General features: G+C 34.2%; 2 protein-coding genes across 7 annotated transcripts in view; one reads left to right on the top strand and one right to left on the bottom strand.

Moving 5' to 3' along the window:
• LOC128225239 (uveal autoantigen with coiled-coil domains and ankyrin repeats protein-like) overlaps nt 1-12,656 on the bottom strand; it is a 35,128-nt gene extending 22,472 nt beyond the window's left edge. For 5 of the 6 annotated variants that reach the window (XM_052935342.1, XM_052935341.1, XM_052935337.1 and 2 more), the window contains exons 1-2: nt 12,619-12,633; nt 9,198-9,286 (exon numbers count right to left, since the gene is read on the bottom strand). In XM_052935342.1, the coding sequence (XP_052791302.1) occupies nt 9,198-9,277 (80 nt within the window). In that variant the 5' untranslated portion in view covers nt 9,278-9,286; nt 12,619-12,633. Of the gene's footprint in view, nt 1-9,197; nt 9,287-12,618 lie in introns of all 6 variants that reach the window. The other variant, XM_052935338.1, reaches the window with a different exon arrangement.
• Nucleotides 12,657-12,715: 59 nt separating this feature from the next.
• On the top strand, nt 12,716-20,174 carry LOC128225246 (glutamate-rich WD repeat-containing protein 1-like). The gene is made up of 7 exons (XM_052935350.1): nt 12,716-12,926; nt 15,513-15,673; nt 17,630-17,746; nt 17,944-18,154; nt 18,660-18,802; nt 19,046-19,243; nt 19,779-20,174. The coding sequence occupies exons 1-7, from the start codon at nt 12,731-12,733 to the stop codon at nt 20,088-20,090; spliced, it is 1,338 nt and encodes a 445-aa protein (XP_052791310.1). The 5' UTR covers nt 12,716-12,730; the 3' UTR covers nt 20,091-20,174.
• The last annotated feature ends 584 nt before the right edge of the window (nt 20,175-20,758 follow it).

Here is a 20,758-nt window from a genome sequence, read left to right on the forward strand (position 1 = left end):
TATTATATTAGTAGCAAACCCTTGCACCATGCTGTAGTGCCCCATGTAGTGACATGTAGTGATGTTTATGATATCTCTCAATGATTGCATTTTGATGGCATAATCAATTATTTTATAATTAACTCATTTGAATTTTCCACTTTAAAAAACATGAACAAAAAACCCAACCCAAAATGACCAAAAACGTGATCTGTATTATGTCAAATAAATATGACCCAAAAGAGTAATATTTCAAGCAAGAATGAGTTTGATTTTAATAATTGATAGTTTGACACTCTATCCATTTGAATATATCAGTCAATCTATCATAGAACATCAGAATCAGCCTTGGTGCTAGCGTATCGCTATCAATAATGCTTTTTGATTATGATATATTGATTCATATAACTATGGTTGTCACCAAAACATCAACGTTTCCAAGCACAGGGAACATTAGAGAGCCAGAGAACTTGGTTTGTCACCTGACTGGTATCGAGAATCAATCAATACCAGAGAAATGGATGTGGAACTCTCCCAGAAAATGTCTGCCTTGAACATTCCTCGATTATTCAGCATAAATCATAAAGTCTTCTATAAAACTACCTTCGCGAAATACAAGAGAATATGTTAATTTTGAAAGCTTTGTTTTTATATTACTCTGTTTGAAATGCCTTATTTTCCTTCTGGAAAATGTGCAAGCATGCTATAAACTCATAAAATAATACTCAATTAAGGGTAATACGGGTTTCTGGTACATTGCGCCTGTCTCTCACCAGAATGGTTATAGGTTTGGAGACCAAGCTGAAAAGGACTTCTGATGATAATGGCCTCTTAAAATGGCATGAAACTGGTTTCTTTCAAGCCAGTACTAGATTTATGTTTAAACATTTTGACATACAGAGCACCAAATGTTGGGTGAATTTACTTCAAAGATCATACTGCCAGCAATATTGACTAAATTTACATAACATTAACTCATCAAATATAACACAGCCCAAAATGTATCTGACCTGACAAACTTGAAAGTCTTCAGTAAAGGAAAGAAAGAAGACAAATTTGTAGCAATTTCAGGTCATTACAAAGGTTTTATGTTGACACTGGAGAAGTGCCAAACAAGGTAGAACCAAGTCTTCCTCACGATTATTCCGATCTTGAAACGGAGAGTAATAAATCCATAGATAAACAAACATAAGAGCCTAATTGTATCCCGTAATCAATGAAGAAAGACTGAAATGTTGGTGACACCAATATTCAATGTAAGCCTGCTTGTCAAAACAGACATTTTAAATTCAATTATATTGATACTCTTTGAAAGGATATATTTCAACTTCAAACACAAAAAATACAAATATAGAACAAGGCCAAAAAATTAGTTCTGAATAAACTTGCTAAATTCTATTGCCTAGAAAAAAATGAAAAAATACCTTCTGGCCATAATGATCAAATTTGTTTCAAAATCCAACTTTTTCCACAGTGAAGTAAAATAAATAAAAAAAACCTATTTCTTATCAAATCGAGCACTGTTAAATCATATCATAGAGGAAAATCCAACACTGAAAAGAAAGTACAAAATGTGTTCAGTTTTGTCTTAAATGGGTTTAACCTTTCAAAAGCTATGTAAACTAAAGATCATTGATTAAAATATACTGAAACACTTACTGTAAATATTCAACAGTAAATTGATCATTAGAATCAAGAATTGGGAACTTAATCTAATGTTCTGTCTTCTTGTTCTCTGTATTATAAAAGAAACTAGAAATGTGTCCATAGGATGCCCCCACTTCGATTTTTTGTCACAGAAAATAAGCCATAATGATTATTCAGGATAATCTGCACAAGGGCAAATCCTTTTCAAAAATTAGATCGGATAAGATATTTTTTAAGTATTGTTGGGAAATAAAGGGCCCTAACTCCTAAATGATTAAAGCGATTTCCATGGCTATCGAACTTGATCAAGGTATTATGGTCACAAACATGTGTTAAAAGTTTGGTGAGGATTGGACAAACAGTTTTCAAGAATTAGATCGGAAACAATCTTCTGGACGTATTTTTCAAGTCTTTTTTTGCAAAAAAAGGGCCGTAACTCCTAAATGACAAAAGCGATTTCCATGGCTATCGAACTTGATCAAGATATTATGGTCACAATCATGTATGTAAAGTTTGGTGAGGATTGGACACATACTTTTCAAGAATTAGATTGGAAACATATATTTTTGAAGTATTTTTGGCAAAAAAGGGCCGTAACTCCTAAATGACTAAAGCGATTTCCATGACTATCGAACTTGATCAAGATATTATGGTCACAAACATGTGTTTAAAGTTTGGTGAGGATTGGACAAACGGTTTTCAAGAATTAGATCGGAAACAATCTTCGGGACGTACGTACGTACAGACAGACAGACGTACGTACGGACAAGGGCAACCCTATATGCCGCCACTTTGTGGGGGCATAAATATCTAAGAATAATTTAAATTGTCTGGATAAACATTTTTTTTGGGGGGGGGGGGGGGGGGGGAGGGTAAGATGAAGCTCTGGTCATCTTGGGATGATGGACAAATATCTAACTATCATGCCACAATTAATAAAAAAATAGTGTATTTAAAGTTTCTGGCCTGATTCACAAAAATACCCATTTTCATGAAGTTAAAAAACAACACAAAATACCCCACAGACCCGAGTCCTAAAACTGTTGGTAGGGAAATTCCAAGCATACAACTAATTCTGGCCTTTAAGACATTACAAATAGAAAGCTGTATCATTGATCAAGAAAAGTTAAGTGCTACAACACCAAATTAATTAAACTACAAAAATCCACAGAATTATATCATGCAAATCACTAATATTTATATGGTATATATTTGAACCAGCAACTATAATGATTCATTTAAGACCATCTATAATAATTACTGCTAACAAAAAAAAGATGATTGTGATGGCCATTATCATAGAATGACACTGTAAACAATGAGAATGCTGGTGCTATCAATAAAGATTGTTTAAAAGATGCTGATGCTGATAGCATATATATAGACAGTGTTAATGATGATAATGTTGATGGCATATATTGTATTGACACTATTAAAGATGATGATGATGATGATGATGATGATGATGATGATGATGATGATGATGATGTTGATGGCATAAATTGACACTGTAAATGATGATAATGTTGATGGCATATATTGGCACTATTAAAGATGATGATGATGATGATGATGATGATGATGATGATGATGATGATGATGATGATGATGATGATGATGATGATGATGATGATGTTGATGGCATGTATAGACACTGTTAATGATGATGTTGATGGCATATATAGACACTGTTAATGATGATGATGTTGATGGCATGATTATATAGACACTGTTAAAGATGATGATGTTGATTGCATATATAGACACTGTTAATGATGCTGATGTTGATGGCATGATTTTATAGACACTGTTTATGATGATGATGTTGATGGCATGTATAGACACTGTTAATGATGATGGTGTTGATGGCATGATTATATAGACACTGTTAATGATGATGATAATGATGTTGATGGCATGAATATATAGACACTGTTAATGATGATGTTGATGGCATATATAGACACTGTTTATGATGATGATGTTGATGGCATGATTATATAGACACTGTTAATGATGATGATGTTGATGGCATGTATAGACACTGTTTATGATGATGATGTTGATGGCATGATTTTATAGACACTGTTAATGATGATGATGTTGATGGCATGTATAGACACTGTTAATGATGATAATATTGATGGCATATATTGACACTGTTAATCTTGTTGATGACAATGTAAATGTTAATGATGCTGATTGCAGACACTGTTTATGACTATGCTGCTGATGCTGATGCATTTACTTGTGATGTTCTGATAATCAATTATAATGATAATTGATCTTTGGGCATGAAATCAGCAACAATCGATTGTAATTGGTCATAATCGATCATCGATTTAACTTGCGAGTTTTTTGTTTTTGTTTTCGCTTGTTATATGCATTGGTTAATTCTGCCAATTTTCCCTTTGAGTACAATATACATTTGGAAGGGTCTTATGTTCATGTATTTATCGTAAACAAAATGACAGAAAGCATCAACAACACTAAATAACTTCAAATTGCACATAAGCACATAAGCATATGATAGTTTAAAGGATTACGAGTGATTGGACTAAAACTACAATAAAGGTATTGTCACATTTACGGATTGTACTATCTATAATCGGTTACTTGAGTGGAGCAAATTAACATTGTCAAACTGGAACCCATTCCCAACACTATAGCATATATAGACATTAGACACTGTTATTCAATAATGATTCTGATGGCATATATAAACACTGATGATGCTGATGATGAAACTGATGATGATGATGCTGATGATGATCATGATGATGGTGATGATGATGATGATGATGATGATGATGATGATGATGATTATGCAGCTGCTCCTGCTGCTGCTGCTGCTGACGACGACGACGATGATGATGATGATGATGATGATAATGATGATGATGATGATGGTGATGATGGTATAGATAACAACTGTTAATGATGTTGTTTGCATACTGATGTTAATGGCATTGATGGACATTGTTTATGATACAGATGCAAATGGTATATAGAAGACACTGTTAATGATGATGATGCTGACGTTGGTGGCATTGATAGACAATGCTAATTATGATGATGATGAAGTTACAGAGAGGAATGTAGTGCTGATGCTAGAGAGAGGAAGGTGGTGCTAGTTAGGGGCTGACAGCAGTAGTTAATGCTGACTGTTGCAGTGACACCATGATCTATGATGTCTAACAACATTACCCGTGCCAAAAAAGGTTCGCTAAAGCTAAGCTAAAAGCTGAGCTAAAAGCATAGCTAAAAGCTTAGCGGTATTGGCCCGAAAAAGCGCAGCTTTTTTTTATAAAAAACGCAGCTTTTTGGGAAAAAAACAACACAGCTGCTGCGCTAAAGCTATGCTTTTTTGCCAAAATAGCTTAGCTAATTTCTTAAAAAAGCTCAGCTCTTTGTGATATTGGGCAAAATAGCTAAGCTATTTTTATGAAAAGCGCAGCTTTATGGCGGTATTGGCCCAAAAGCTAAGCTTTTTGATGGAGCTGCGCTTTTTCTTAAATAGCTAAGCTAATTATGAAAAGCGCAGCTTTATGGCGGTATTGGCCCAAAAGCTTAGCTTTTTCTAAAATAGCTTAGCTAATTATGAAAAACGCAACTTTATGGCGGTATTGGCCCAAAAGCTAAGCTTTTTGATGGAGCTGCGCTTTTTCTTAAATAGCTAAGCTATTTAATGAAAAGCCCAGCTTTTTGGCGGTACTGGCCCAAAAGCTTAGCTTTTTCTAAAATAGCTTAGCTAATTATGAAAAGCGCAGCTTTATGGCGGTATTGGCCCAAAAGCTTAGCTTTTTCTAAAATAGCTTAGCTAATTATGAAAAGCGCAGCTTTATGGCGGTATTGGCCCAAAAGCTTAGCTTTTTCTAAAATAGCTTAGCTAATTATGAAAAGCGCAGCTTTATGGCGGTATTGGCCCAAAAGCTTAGCTTTTAAAATAGCTTAGCTAATTATGAAAAGCGCAGCTTTTTGGCGGTATTGGCCCAAAAGCTTAGCTTTTTCTAAAATAGCTTAGCTAATTATGAAAAGCGCAGCTTTATGGCGGTATTGGCCCAAAAGCTTAGCTTTTTCTAAAATAGCTTAGCTAATTATGAAAAGCGCAGCTTTATGGCGGTATTGGCCCAATAGCTTAGCTTTTTCTAAAATAGCTTAGCTAATTATGAAAAGCGCAGCTTTATGGCGGTATTGGCCCAAAAGCTTAGCTTTTTCTAAAATAGCTTAGCTAATTATGAAAAGCGCAGCTTTATGGCAGAATTGGCCCAAAAGCTTAGCTTTTGGATGGGACTGTGTTTTTTCTTCAAAATAGCTTAGCTAATTATGAAAAGCGCAGCTTTATGGCGGTGTTGGCCTAAAAGCTTAGCTTTATGATGAAGCTTTTCAAATAGCTTAGCTAATTTAGCGCAGCTTTTAAAAAAAACAACGTAGCTCCTATTTTCATAAAAAAATACCACAGGTGAAGAAAAGATTTTACAAAAAAACGCACTAAATACACACTTGGGTGTATCTAAAGTGCATTGTTTATCAAAAATATACGCTTTAAACGAAATTAAACAAAAAAAAATGCACCAAGTGTGTTTAAACCGCATTATATAAATATATTGAACCATCAAAAATAGAACACATTTGAATAAATACATAGACATTTTGCTTTATTTAAATTTCCTAAACGTGAGTTTGTGTTACATATATTGTTATTATTTCATATTTAATTTTACATGACACCTTGTAACTGGACATAACATATTTACAGACAGACAAACAAGTTCATATTTGTCAAATTTAGCAATAATAAAATAACCTTTTACTCAGTGGCAAAAATAATTGATAGAAAATCATGAAACTGTTAAAGCTACAAATTGGAAAATGACAGTCTCAAGGATCTTTAGTTCTATTTTTGTCAAATCTAGAGATTCCTGACAGCTCTGGAATAAAACAGGGTATCATATTTTAAATATGTAATGACTTTATTAGTACTTAACTTAAATTGATTGACCCAATTTGGCCATTTTCCAATAACTGGTAAGCCATGTGGCAGATGGCAGTTTTATGACCCCTCCAAAAACCAACACTGTAATCATTTGTATAGCATTAAAGGTGCTAGTGTGCATATGTATGGAAACATGGCAATTTCAGCTTAATATGTTAATATGATATTAACATATATATAAGGATGAAAACAAGTGCATCTTCATAGAGTTTTAAAACTACGTAAATCTACTATCTGGGACCAATAATCCTACATCCGGCTCCTATCTACAACAGCATTGTTATTTATTAAAATATGTGCACTAGATTGAAAGTTGACAAATAAAAGTCCCACATGTAGTCAAGTGTCAGAACAGTGAAATTAACAACTGAAATAAAGAATACATACCATGACCTGAGTGCTTTCACATGTCAGTTTATCACAAATCATCCAATAGTGGTATGTCATGTTTCTAATCATAGTTCATATTTATCTGATCTAATGATCATTATTTTATTTCACTAATCCCTTTAATATCAATTTGTTTTAATTGGTGTAAATCCATTTATTAATTAAAACATCATCAAAATTCTTTTAATGAAATCCCAACAAAATGGCTACCAGTAGCTTTGATTTGAAATTGGCTCCCTAAATGCTGAGATTTAATTGGTCCTTGGTACAATCAGATAAGATCAGGCTTATCATGCATGTTGTAAAATTGGAAAGGAAATGACAAAGAATTTGGTAGTGGCATTACAAGAAATTTAAGGAATAATAATTCTATAAATGTTGTTATTACATGCAATTGATTATTGCCTATAAGTAAAATGTGTTATTTTGATTTAAATAAAAAAATATAATATATTTTTTATTTTTAAAATAATATTTCTTTTTATTTCATTATTTTATTTTATTTTAGTTTGAAGGTATATTGATCAATAATAAAATGCTTATTTACTGATTGATTGATTGATTGATTGATTGATTGATTGATTGATTGATTGATTGATTGATTCATTCATTGATTGATTGATTGATTGATTGATTGATTGATTGATTGATTGATTGATTGATTCATTCATTCATTCATTCATTCATTCATTCATTCATTCATTCATTCATTCATTCATTCATTCATTCATTCATTCATTCATTCATTCATATTCTTGTATTTATGTGTATATTTCATAAATGTTTACTTTATTACACAACGATACTACTTTGTTTTACCTAAACTAAAAGATGCACTTCTTAGTAAAAAGATACACTTAAAATGCACTCTTTAATGACAGTAGATTATCAATAAAACTAAAGATACTTTTAAAAGGGATGCCAATAAAAAAAAGATGTATCTTCTTTTCCTGCCAAAATATTTATGCCAAAAACTACAGAATAATGTGTTATAAATAAATAATAAAAAAATGAATTTCACAATATAAACCTTTGTTTTTCTCCAAAAGCTTAGTCTTTTGTTTGAAAAGCTTAGTCTTTTAAAGAAATACTAACCCAATTTTAATTTTGGAAAAGACGCAGCTAATATGAAAAAGACGCAGCTTTTCTAAGAGGCAATCTTTTACCTAGTCAAAAGACGCAGCTTTAGCTAAGCTTTGATTTAAAAAACGCATCTTCATAAACAAAAAGCGCAGCTTAGAAGAAAAAAACTCAGCTTTTAGAGAAAAGAACATAGCTTTTGTGCAGCTCTTTTTTAAAAAGCGCAGCTTTGAAGAAAAAGCGCAGCTTTTTAGAGAAAAAAACATAGCTTTAGCTAAGCTATTATTAAAAAGCACAGCTTTTGCTAACCTTCCTATAAAAAACACAGCTTTTGCTAAGCTTTTTCAAAATAGCTTAGCTAAAAAAACGCAGCTTTTTGAAAAGCATAGCTTTAGCTAAGCTAAAGCTGCGCTTTTTAGAAAGCTGAGCTTTTTTTTGGCACGGGTATTACTTAACATGAGAGAAGAGTCAAGTTCTCTTATGAAGTGCTAGCCAACTTTTAACTTTGTAACTTTTGCCCTCTTTTAAAAAATGCATACATGTTACTGAAAAAATAACAAATTATGCTTTAATTGTGAAAAAAGTATATTCAAGGATCTAATTATGTAATGTATTTATGTAAATCCATCTCTCCTGGGTTATTTTTACACATTTGTTTTGTTAACACATAACACAAATATTATATATAGGATACAATATGTAAGCTTTATGCAAGAGAAAAGTTTTGTGACATTCATCATTCCAATAAAAATGATTGTGATAAGATTGTGTCTAACATACAAAGAAATAAGGTCAGAATTCAAACAGCTTTAAATCAACTCTTTGGCCATTTTCATCTCAATTGCTTTAAATGTATAATCTTGAGTGGTTTATATTTTTATCTTTGCAGCCTCAAGTTTGTCTTACAATGACACGGTGAAGAGATTAATTAAATATTCTGACTTCATTTCTCTAAAATTGTGATCCATGAATAGTATGACGCTGATATACCAACACTCTGTGACAGCTAAGCCTCTGACAGTAACAACACTGAAACTATAACAACACTGCTCCAAGCTAACACTGCTAGTAGGGTCCCATGGTCACATTGTGGGACGTCACTTACCATTGTTGGGCTCTAGGTGTTATTGATGTTGGGTCGTGTAATTTCTTCCATAGGCGTGAGTTGCCCACTTGATCCATCATAGAACACCACTATAGACAAACAAGTCCAATATGCTATTAAATCAAGAAAATCTGGTCATTGATGGTTATTTTCTTGTCACTGGTTATCACTGTTTCATCCTTCATTTTTCATAATTTCAGTTTCTTCATAATGCCAAAATGCTATTTAGGTTTACTTCTTGTAAATTCTTAATTTTGTGCCTTTCAAAATTGGAAATTTTCTGATGTTAAAGATACATCCTGTAATTAAACTGAATTCAAAGAGCTAACTATATCTTAAACAAATTGAATGTTATAAAATTCTAATGTAAAATCACATGCATGCATTCAGCCTTTTTTATTGCAGCTCAAAGAGCTGAAGTTTAATTTAAATGACATTAAATGTTAAATTTTATAAAGACAAGGCCTAAAATAATAACTTCCGAGACAATAATGTTTTTTTCAATAGTTTCTGCCTGATCGCTATTTAATGTCTTTATCCTTAATGACTTATCTTATCATCAAAAATCTTTAACACAAAACATCCCCTGATATCCTAGTGAAAATATTCCTCGATAGAAATCAAATCTCTTCTGTGCTAGTCAAATCCAAATATTATGGAATGTTTGTGATTCTTGGTAAATATTCAACACGTCTATTTATTCTTTTTACAATCACAAAGTCATTCATCAGAAACACTTGTTTTTGCAGCGCTTTCCCAGACACCTGAGAAGTTATTGATTCTCTTCTGTCCACTGCCCCTCTAAGCGCTAACGTTGAGCATCAATGAAGGTCAACTGTCACTAAGCCTTTTATGGCTTAGGAAACAAGCAACCGTCCGCATGAATGTGAACTCAGCTCAATACTATCTCTTAGAAATGTTGACAACAGATAACAGTAACTGTTCTGAAATCAATGAATCTTTTCTTCACATACATCAATATTCAGTCAGAACAAACATCCAACCACTGGCTAGCATTTATTGTTTATCATTAGTAATGTACTATTTGAAGGATTGAACTTTTGATTTTCTGAAAAAAGCTTAAATCTGTTACAAACTTTAATAATGAAAAAAATAAGTGCTATAGACGTTCCTGCATATTTTAAATGGATTAAAATAATTGAATAATCACATCATATAAAGCTACTACTGAAATAAAAACCAAGACATCAATAGAATATTTGTGAAGGTAGAAAATGGATTACAATGTACTGAATTTCATTACATTTTCATGGGAATTACAACCATGTTGTACATTTTTATGGCAATTTCAGCCAAGTTGGAACATTTTAATCAGTAATTTCAGAACAATGTTAAGGTTAATTTTGCTTTCAGCATTATTTGATGGTTGTTTCAAATGATACAGGTCATCAAAAAAACAGTTGTTAACTGCTCTTTTATTTTTATGCACAAGTTTGATAAAGGATCAATTATGCCAATGTCATGATACTTACTATTCCATTTGGCAAATTTGAATGATCAGAATGAGAAAACAAAAAACACTTAAAATAATATACATTTAGATAAGCACAAGACTTTAGAAATTTTCATGATTTACAGCAATATATTATTTTCTATTTTTTATGCACTAATACTTGCATCTGATACAATTAATCGGTATTTGACTGTAAATAACAAATGAAATGCCTTTGTGCACTGCCAACAACATACATTGTACTTTCACTACTAATCTAAATCATATATCTGAAAACGCTAGCTTCAAACTCAAAATTTAAGGTTTTCTTTTTTGCATGGTCATGCGGCTCTAGCTAAATATTAAACAAGATTGCCAATCAGTTCCGATAACATACAATGTACATGTATGCAAGTTTGTTGGAATATTGGTACATGCATTACTAGTTACACTTCATATCCCATACAAATCCAATACACCCCCAGCATCATTAAGTGTAATAATTATATCTCAGTAACCAATTACCTTTAATTAGAAATACATACTTGTAATGATCTCTGCTGCCTTATACACTACAGTTTTTGTTTCTCTATTAACAAAATTCGTACAAAAGGTTATCAGTCTAATTTTGGAACAGCATAAGTGTCAGCATTTTACTTCAAGAACATGTAAAAGCTTAAAAAAAATTATTATAATATACCAATTTTTAGTTAATTAGTAAACAGATAAAAAACATTTGCTAAGCACGGAAAAGCCGCCACAAAATCAATGTCAGAAACTGAATCTCAACACTAGCAAATCAGAACGGTGTATGTTCCCTCTTGGTGCTCCTATTAGATACACTATGTGTGACGGCACACATGTGAAAATTTATCAACAATTGCAGCTTAAGCTGCAGTTATCTTAAATGTGAACATTTTTAGTAATGGATTTAAATATGTGTGAATAATTTAATAAAAGCCAGTAAAAACTGTCTGCAACTTCTTCTCAACCAGTATACATGTATTTTGGCTGAGATCAAATAGAAAAGCAAACAGTTAACATACATGTCATATCCCCGGCGGGGGGGGGGGGGGGATCCCCCGGAATTTCAACCCATCCCCTGGTCCCCCCGGGGGATCCAGATCCCATGACCATGATGACTTAGTCCAAAAATTCTTGTAATTTGAGTGTATTTCTGTATTTATTCTGATATTATAAATACAGATATTGCGCAAATTTTCGTCTCGTATGAGAACATAATTTATGCATGTTTAAGTGAAATACCATAGCTGTTATGATATAATTGAAATAGACCCCTTCCGTTCTTTAACACACCAGATGTAAAATGCACCGATACATAGAAGACAATTTTCCAGTACATAATCTGCCTGTTTCCAAGTATTACTCCTCAAAGCCAGGAGTGCCGGTGAAAAACTGGTACTACGTTCATTATTTCTTAGGTATGTTGCGGCAGTGATTCAATACATTTTCCTGCCAATCTGATATTCTCATTATGGGCAGTGGTCGAAATGAACAGTCAAGCCCACAAGCCCTGCAATGGTAAAATGTCTTACTCATATTCTGAATTTTATTTATCAGGGTTTGTTAAATGATTGATGCCAAGCAATAGTATAAGAATTCGGGTTTGTTAATCCCAACTTATTTTCAATGACTACATATATGAGAGTGAGAGGTTGTGGGTTTGATATCCAGCCACGAGCCAAAAATATTAAAAAAAAAAAACTTTTCTTTCAGGGGCTCTGCATTTAAAAAATAGAAGTGTCACTATTGTAGTAAAGGGAAAATATAAGATAATTTATAAAGATGTAAAATTAACATTTATAGTTTCTTATTCTAACTTTAATTAAATATATGCCAGAACCAGGTTAAATTTGGCCTTAGACTTGTGCCTTTCACTCTAAACTGTAGGTTTTTACCAAGCATAGATCAGGTTACACGTAATACGCTTTTTTAAGCAAAATTTACCTTTCGTACCGCAGGTCCGCCATATTGTTTGTAGTGTATCGAAGGCGAGATTGCCCAATTTGATTGGTGTACGCGTAATGAGGTCAAGGTCAGACCTAAAACCGGAAACAGCATGGCTGACACTGAAAACATGGAAAATGAAAGTGATGAGGAAATGGAAGAAGAGGTCCAATGTGGATCGGATATGGAAGATGAGGGTGAAGATGAAGGTCCAGCGAAAACGTATCTACCTGGGGAACCCTTACAGGAAGGAGAAGAACTTGTCTGTGACGAGTCAGCCTATGTTATGTACCACCAGGCACAGACAGGTAAGCTTGATTCTCACAAAATAATGAAACTGGCTTATTGTACCTGTCAAATTATGCACACATAATGGAAGACCAAGCTTATTTTTGGTTGCTTAATTATACTGACGTCCAAGTAGTCATGTGAAGAAGGGTGCAAGATCGGTTCCCTTGAAGACATTTCACAGAAAAACAAAAATACTCCTCTTTTTTGATTTTTTAAAGCTCCTTGAAGTACATGTATGCACCAGTCAATTTTAACCACTGCCCCCCATGGCCAGGGATATACCAAGGATAATGGGGGAAATGAGCAGTGTTTTTACCCTCCAGGTGGCTCCACAGTGCTGAGTGAATGCGGTGCTCATTTTTGCGCCAAAAATAGCAAGGAATGGGCCTAGTCTAAAATAATAGACGTGTTGTTCGGGATTCTTCCAATCCCTAACGTCTAAATGGGTATGTGCGAAGAACCGGGGGTGTTTGAAAAATATTAAAATTGTATTAAGTGAAGTATTTTATGGTTGAAATGGATAGAAAAGGTTTATATTCATATTTTACCATGGAAGTGCAAAGCTATTTTGCACAAAACAAGCATTTAATGCATTAAAACACATTATTTAACTTTCCAAAAAAACGAAAGTTGACTGACACAGACAACAATTATGCCAAGCGGAACAACACGACCCAATCGTAATAACTCGGCCACCTCTGACAAACTTCACATAGGTATTCGGGGTTGCGAGGCCATTTGGCAGTGATTTTGACAGCAGTGTGTCCCTGCAGGTCGGGTATTTAACCCGGGTTTTGAGAGACCAGATGTCAAAGTCACCGCTATTCCGGACTTGGGGGGGGGGGGGGTCATATACATTTGGCTGGTGCATAAAAACATCTAAATAACAAAAAAAGTACTCTGAAAAATACCCTTGTTCTTTTTGTTTTAATAAGCACATGTCATTGCATTTCCTGTGATAATAAAAACAAACAAAATTTAGTCTATGTTATATGGAGTCTGATGTTTGATGATGCCTGTGTAAGTTATCATTTTTTCACAAATCCAAAATCAATCCTAAGTTATGTCTAAATACAGTTGCATATGATGTTAAACTGATTCAGGTAGATTTATATAAGTCGTTTCAAATTTTTTACTATAAGTAGGGTTATTTATTATTATGAATGATCGTCATACTAAAGTACGTTTTAATTATATAAGAAATTAAATTTATCCATATAATGTTTGTACTAAACACGGATGAATAAATAGTATGTATTCCGACATTTACCCAATGTCCATTAGAGGTTCAGTTCAAGATGGCATTAAAATGGGTTTAAGGGCAATTATTTTGAACAATCTTTCTTATTTATATTGAATGTAAGGAAAAATATTTTTTTCACTCTTCACTCGCTTCGGTTTTTATGAAAACTGACAAAAAAATTGTTTTTCGCTCGCTCGCTCCAATTTTTTTTGGCAAAAATCCGAGGAACTAAACATTAATTTGGTGTGGCCTTATGTTTAAGATTTCTTTTTACGATGACAGGAGCCTAGTGCTAAATTGCTCTAGATTGGAACTTACGTATACTATAATTTATTCCCTGTATCTTAAAATTGCCCTCAAACTATGTCACTCGTGGTCTTAATGAACAGATTTATATCAGTGGTTTATAAATAATTAAATGTGTATATGAAACAGCTCAAGACTATTGGCTGATATTACGGAGACAAACTGAGATTCTTTTTCACACACTTTCCATCCGGCATAACATGACTATACTCAACACTTCACTCGATTTGATTTTAACTTTAAAATGCTATAATATGCATTTAGTACTGGTTTAAGTACATTATCAGATCCATGTTTTTTCCTGCTATTTAACTGGTTAATATTTGGGGAATAAACCTGTCTGAATCCAATACGCCGCAGATTTTTTTTTAACTGATAATACATGTATCTAGTTCCCAGGCTGCAGCCAACATCTAAATAGATATATACATGTATTTATTTTGATTCAATACTTGTTCATTTTGAAACTATTTGGGTATTCTGCTTGATAAATTGCCTTTTGTAACTTGAAGATATTAGAATAATTGCGTTTCCTAGGACTTTAATTGCGTAATAATGCAGTATTTTGCACTATATTATCCGCAAAATATATTATGGATGGCATTACAGCACTTATTTTGGCAAGCCACTTAATATGCAGATCCCATTCCATAGCTATTGGAACGGATTGGTAACTAGGTAATTTAGATGACATTTGTTTATGTTAATAAGGTCATTGAATGCCGCAGTTCTTACAGCGCATTTATTCGTAAAAAGTTAAAAATGTTATGTCAATATGCCATTGTTAGATTCCAAGATATGATTATAAAAGTCTGCAGGCCTAGTTGCCTACAGTCGAACAAAAACCAGTACAGTTTGGAAACTTTTGTCAAATGTAAAGATGAAATGCCTTTTCTGTTCATGTGAGCTCTGTCATATACTTAAAGGTGTGTGTGTGGGGAGGGGTCATATATGTATTAAAATTCCACAAAAAATACCCACCCCGCTGGTACCCTTCCAAACCATATAAGCTTGAATGCAAGAATAATTATATGTATACGTATCTATATTGTAGGATCACCATGTCTTAGTTTTGATGTGGTCCCGGACAACTTGGGGGAATCACGGCAGACTTACCCTATGACTTGTTACATGGCGGCAGGCACGCAGGCACAGAGAGGCAAGACAAACCATGTCATCATCATGAAGATGTCCAACCTGAACAGAACCTTAAAGGTCTACTTGAATAATAATTTGGTTTTATATTTATTTGGATGTGCCACTTTACATGTACATTGTAATTACAGTGATTAATTGCTATAAATTATGAAGGTTTAATGATTTTTCAAGAAATAAAGGGATTTTAAGACTGTGGGACTGATCTATATTAGGGGGTTTTAAATTCAAAATGCTTTATATTCATGTCTTGTATTTGAGAAAAATATGTACCACTCTGGTCTTGCAGGCTTTAAAGTTTAAAGCCAATTCATTTAATGTACATTGTATTAATAGTTATTATATGTTTTTATATCCAACAGTGAAAAAACAACAAATTGCATTAAAATCCAAACCACTATGCTGTCAAGTGCTGCATTTTACACAGTTCTTTATATGAATTTTGATTTATTTTTTTGACAAACACAAATATTACATGAACATTTTGTTTTTCTGAAAGAAACCATTCTGAATAATTCAGATGTTTTAATGTGAAGTGCATTCCTATAATCCCCTCCCCACTCCGTGGATGGAGGGGATTATAGGAATGCACTTTGTCCATCTTTTCTGTCTGTCTGTCTGTCCGTTCGTTCGTCTGGCTGTAACATTTGGTGTCCGGGCTATAACTTACTTATGCATGGATGGATTACCATATTACTTGTTACAAATGTTGTCCTCATTGAGACGATGTGCAGAGACCTTGACCCGGGTCCATACCTCAATGGCCAAGGTCACACGAGTCATTTAAAGGTCAGAGTACACATGCTCGTGCCCGCGCTATAACTTACTTATGCATTGATGGATTACCATATTACTTGGAACAAATGTTGTCCTTATTGAGACGATGTGCAGTGACCTTGACCCGGGTCCATACCTCAAAGTTCAAGGTCACATATTACATTTAAAGGTCATAGTACACATGCTTGTGGCCGGGCTTTTTACATTTAGCAGTGTAGGCATGTCAATTCTTACTGGATTTATTGACCTTATACATTTCATGTACTTTTAGCAACAATAACTGAATTGATCCAAGAACTTGAACCAATTCCAATTTGTGCCAGTAATCCATTATTAAGTTTTGGGTCCATATTATGACAGTGCTTAATAGAGGATAAGATATAAATGTTTATTGAAAGTGTTGAACAAGTTGCACAGATTGATATTAAACGCACTCTACCAAGCATTATTATTATGTGCAACAAGCTTTATATTTAAAAAAACAATGGACACAAATGTGATAATATGTTTATAACATGTGTTTTCTCTTCAAAAGCAACTGTTATGACGTCACCACAATATATATGTATCACTTTATCGAAAATACTTAAGGCTTGCTATTTCATCGATGTTATAAATCAAGGACTCATTTTCCTTCCTATGTTTTGCCAAAGTAACCTTGACATTGGTCTTACCTACACTACACACAATATGAAAAACTTAAACAAATATCCTTTTAAAATATGTTCAAATATCCAAGAATATTTAGGTAACTGGTCAAACAACTTGTATTTCCTATATTCCCACTCTTGACCAGTGGCCAGTGGTTGTGTTCAATTTTGGTCAGATTCAACGTACCAGTCAGGTTGCGAGAAATACAAAATATACTAAAAAACAACAGCGGGGCATAATAGCTGTCCTTTGGACTGCCTTGTTTAGCTTGCATTAAAAAAAAAATGTATATGAGACTGATTGGAATGGAATTTCTGGGAAATGTTGTGTAAAAGTTAAGTGCAGTTTTTTTGTATAAACTATACACAGTGCAATAAATGTGAAACTAATCAAAGGGGACATATAAAAAAGAATTTTCTCATAACTTGTATTATGTCTTGCTTGGTTAATAAATACTTCTTTGCAGTCTGATGTATATTTGTTTATACAAAACCTGATACAATACATCTAAAAAACATCCTTTCATAATACCTTCTATAATTATGTTGTTTATCCTGACAATATAGTCACATATGTATGTATTCACAGGCGTCAAAAGAGGGTGACTCGGACTCTGAGAGCAGTGAGAGTGAGGACGAGGAGGAGAAGCCCGAGTTAGAAACGGCCATAATCAACCACAGTCTTGGAGCTGTCAACCGGATCAGGGTACGCTGTGGGCTATGAATGGTCCGGTTATAAAGTATTCTTTTGCTCATATCTTTTATTAAAGTAATAGGATTAGCTTGCTGTACATCTTGAAAGTCTAATAAATGTTGATATATTAATAAAATAATGCAATAAATTTCGATACAAAGGTCTAAAATCTACCGATTCTGCCAATTTGTAAAAGTTGACTATTACAGGTTACAAGACATAAAGAAAACACTTTAGCAGCCACCTGGTCAGACAAAGGAAAGGTACAGATCTGGGACCTGATGTCACCTCTGATGGCACTGAATGACCCGATGATGATGAGTAGCTACGTAAAGAATGATGAATCAAAGCCAGCACTGTTCACATTCTCTGGTCACCAGGTGGAGGGCTTCGCGCTTGACTGGTCAACTACATCACCTGGTAGTAGAAAATGTTATTGATACACCTCGCAAACAAAACTATATGAAATAAGTTTATGTATTAAAGTCTTGATAAGAAGTAGTTTAAACTTATTTATTTTAAAATTATTGTGAAACAAGTTATTACAACATTATAAAAATCACTCTTGTTGGCACAATATTACAATCACTCTTGTTGGCACAATATAACACATAAGTTTGGTCTTGTTTTGTGGGGGAAACTGGAGTTCTCTGAGGAAACACACTTGTCAAGCATGGTGTTCACAAACCAAACTCACATGTGTCTAGGCCGGGAACCGAACCTGGGTCGTCTAGGTGAGAAGCAAGTGCGCTAACCACTTGGTAACCAGACAACCAACTAAGGCTGAAGTTAATGTGTTGTATCGATTATGAATTAGAGACAGTTGACTTCCTCCTATATTTACCAGTAAATTATTAGTCCTGGCCTCTGAAGGTTCTGAAGAGGTGATATGACAAACAATGCAACATATAAAGATCATTCCCAGGCAAGCTGCTGTCTGGTGACTGCAACAAGAACATCCATCTGTGGACGCCAGGGGAGGGGGGCACCTGGAAGGTGGATCAGCGACCGTTCTCAGCTCACACATCATCCGTGGAGGACCTCCAGTGGTCACCAACTGAGGACAATGTGGGCACTTAAGTTTATTATCTATGCTGTATAAAATGTAAGATATTGAGATATTCAATTGAACTAGTTATAGGCTTATCAGGTATTTCTAAGCCTGTAGTTTGTTTGAGGCATAAAGACCTTAAAAGGGTTGAGGTTCTTTCAACATTTCTCTTGTTTTTCTGCATGTGTTTGCCTCTACTGAGCCTTAGTTCCTTATTGGAATGGTTTCTATTGTTATTAAAGATGTTTACGGTATTATAGGTGTTTGCTTCCTGTTCTGTGGACCGCAGTATTCGTATCTGGGACAGTAGGGCGGCGCCACACAAGGCGTGCATGTTGACAGCGGCTGACGCACATGAGAGAGATGTGAATGTGATACACTGGAACCGCAACGAGCCGTTTATCCTGTCTGGAGGGGACGATGGAGTCCTCAAAGTTTGGGACCTCAGGCAGTTCCAGGTAACAAACCAGGAGAGATGCTTAAAGGATCTAAGATTATGCCTTCAAGGCTTGCTTAACTTGTAATTTTAGGTCATCAGTTATTTGAAGAAAAATGATGAGGCATTCTGAAAACTTGTGTCAGTCTTTGGTTTTGTGGATATAAACATTATCATTGGGTGTTTTTTTTATGTCTGTTCAAGATATTCACATGGAAACTTGACCATATGCACATGTGTATTCAGGCTCTATGGTTTAGAAAATGCTTTGCCCCTATGTTGACTAGAAAAAATACACAGAGCATATGATCTGCTTGTGCTGCACATGTGTTGTGTTGACAAAAAAGAAAGCAATCTTTACAAAATCAATGCTTTGGAAATTATATTTATAGAAATGTTGGCCTGGATATTATTTGAATGAATCACTGAATGTGACCTTAAAATACATATGTTATATGCCAAAAAATGATTGTCAGTATATAACCCCTATATGTTTATTAAAAAATCAAGATTTGTGATAAATAATTTTTGATAATTAGTGCTGTACTTGTTTGCAGCAGGGGAAGCCAGCGGCCCTGTTTAAGCACCACACAGCTCCAATCACCTCCGTGGAGTGGCACCCAACAGACAGCTCTGTGTTTGCAGCAGCAGGCTCTGATGACCAGGTGTCCCTCTGGGATCTGGGTGTGGAACGAGACATTGATGCACAGGGCCCCTCAGATGGGGAGCCAGAAGTGCCCGCACAGTTATTGTTCATTCATCAAGGACAGACAGACATTAAGGAGATACATTGGCATAGACAGTTACCAGGGGTGATTCTCAGTACTGCGCACAGTGGATTTAACATATTCCGGACCATCAGTGTGTGATTGGGTATAACCTGAAGATATTTTGTTGTTTATGATTGCAATGGAAGTTCAACACCTGAAAAGATTATAAAAGGGTAATAAGTATGTTGGACCTTGTTATTGTAGTAATGAGCCTTGTTTGGTCAGCAATTCACTCCAGGGCTCGTTTTTCTTTGGCAATGTCATGGTCAATGGAAAAATGTATTTCACTACAAGTCAGTTGTCATCATGCTTGTCAATCTTGAAAACATGTTGTATTTAAGTCACAAGATTCAAGTCACATATATGGATGGATGGACAAAATACTAGACTTCAGATGGTGTTTAGAATTTCAAGATTACTTGGAAAAAGTGCTCACAACATCAATCTGACATGTAAAATATTTGTGCTACTTGAATTCACAATCAAGGTCACACATATAGGAGTCAAATGTCTGCTACATAAGGCCTCAACTGATGAAAGGCTTTCAAAAATAAATTGGCATTAAAGTAAGATACATCTAGCTGACCTGCAGAGTGTATGTTTTATGCCACCTTCGCTCAGAATCACACATAAGGGATGTTAAATTTTTCCGTACATTCATATAATTATTTCCAAATAGGTTTGCACATACACTCCTCCCCTCCAAAAGAAACACTTGATTTATGTGTACTATTAAAGGGAATTCATGTTTTTGCACGAAGAATTAC

The sequence above is a fragment of the Mya arenaria genome, chromosome 2 (genome assembly GCF_026914265.1).
Source record: "Mya arenaria isolate MELC-2E11 chromosome 2, ASM2691426v1".
In the NCBI taxonomy this organism is placed as follows: Eukaryota; Metazoa; Mollusca; class Bivalvia; order Myida; family Myidae; genus Mya; species Mya arenaria.

Bases quoted from the DNA above. Each gene is read 5' to 3' on its own strand.
- LOC128225246 (XM_052935350.1), top strand. From the start codon at position 12,731: ATGGCTGACACTGAAAACATGGAAAATGAAAGTGATGAGGAAATGGAA. The intron at 15,674-17,629 runs GTCTACTTGAAT...ATGTATTCACAG, and splicing joins ACCTGAACAGAACCTTAAAG to GCGTCAAAAGAGGGTGACTC. The intron at 19,244-19,778 runs GTAACAAACCAG...ACTTGTTTGCAG, and splicing joins GGGACCTCAGGCAGTTCCAG to CAGGGGAAGCCAGCGGCCCT.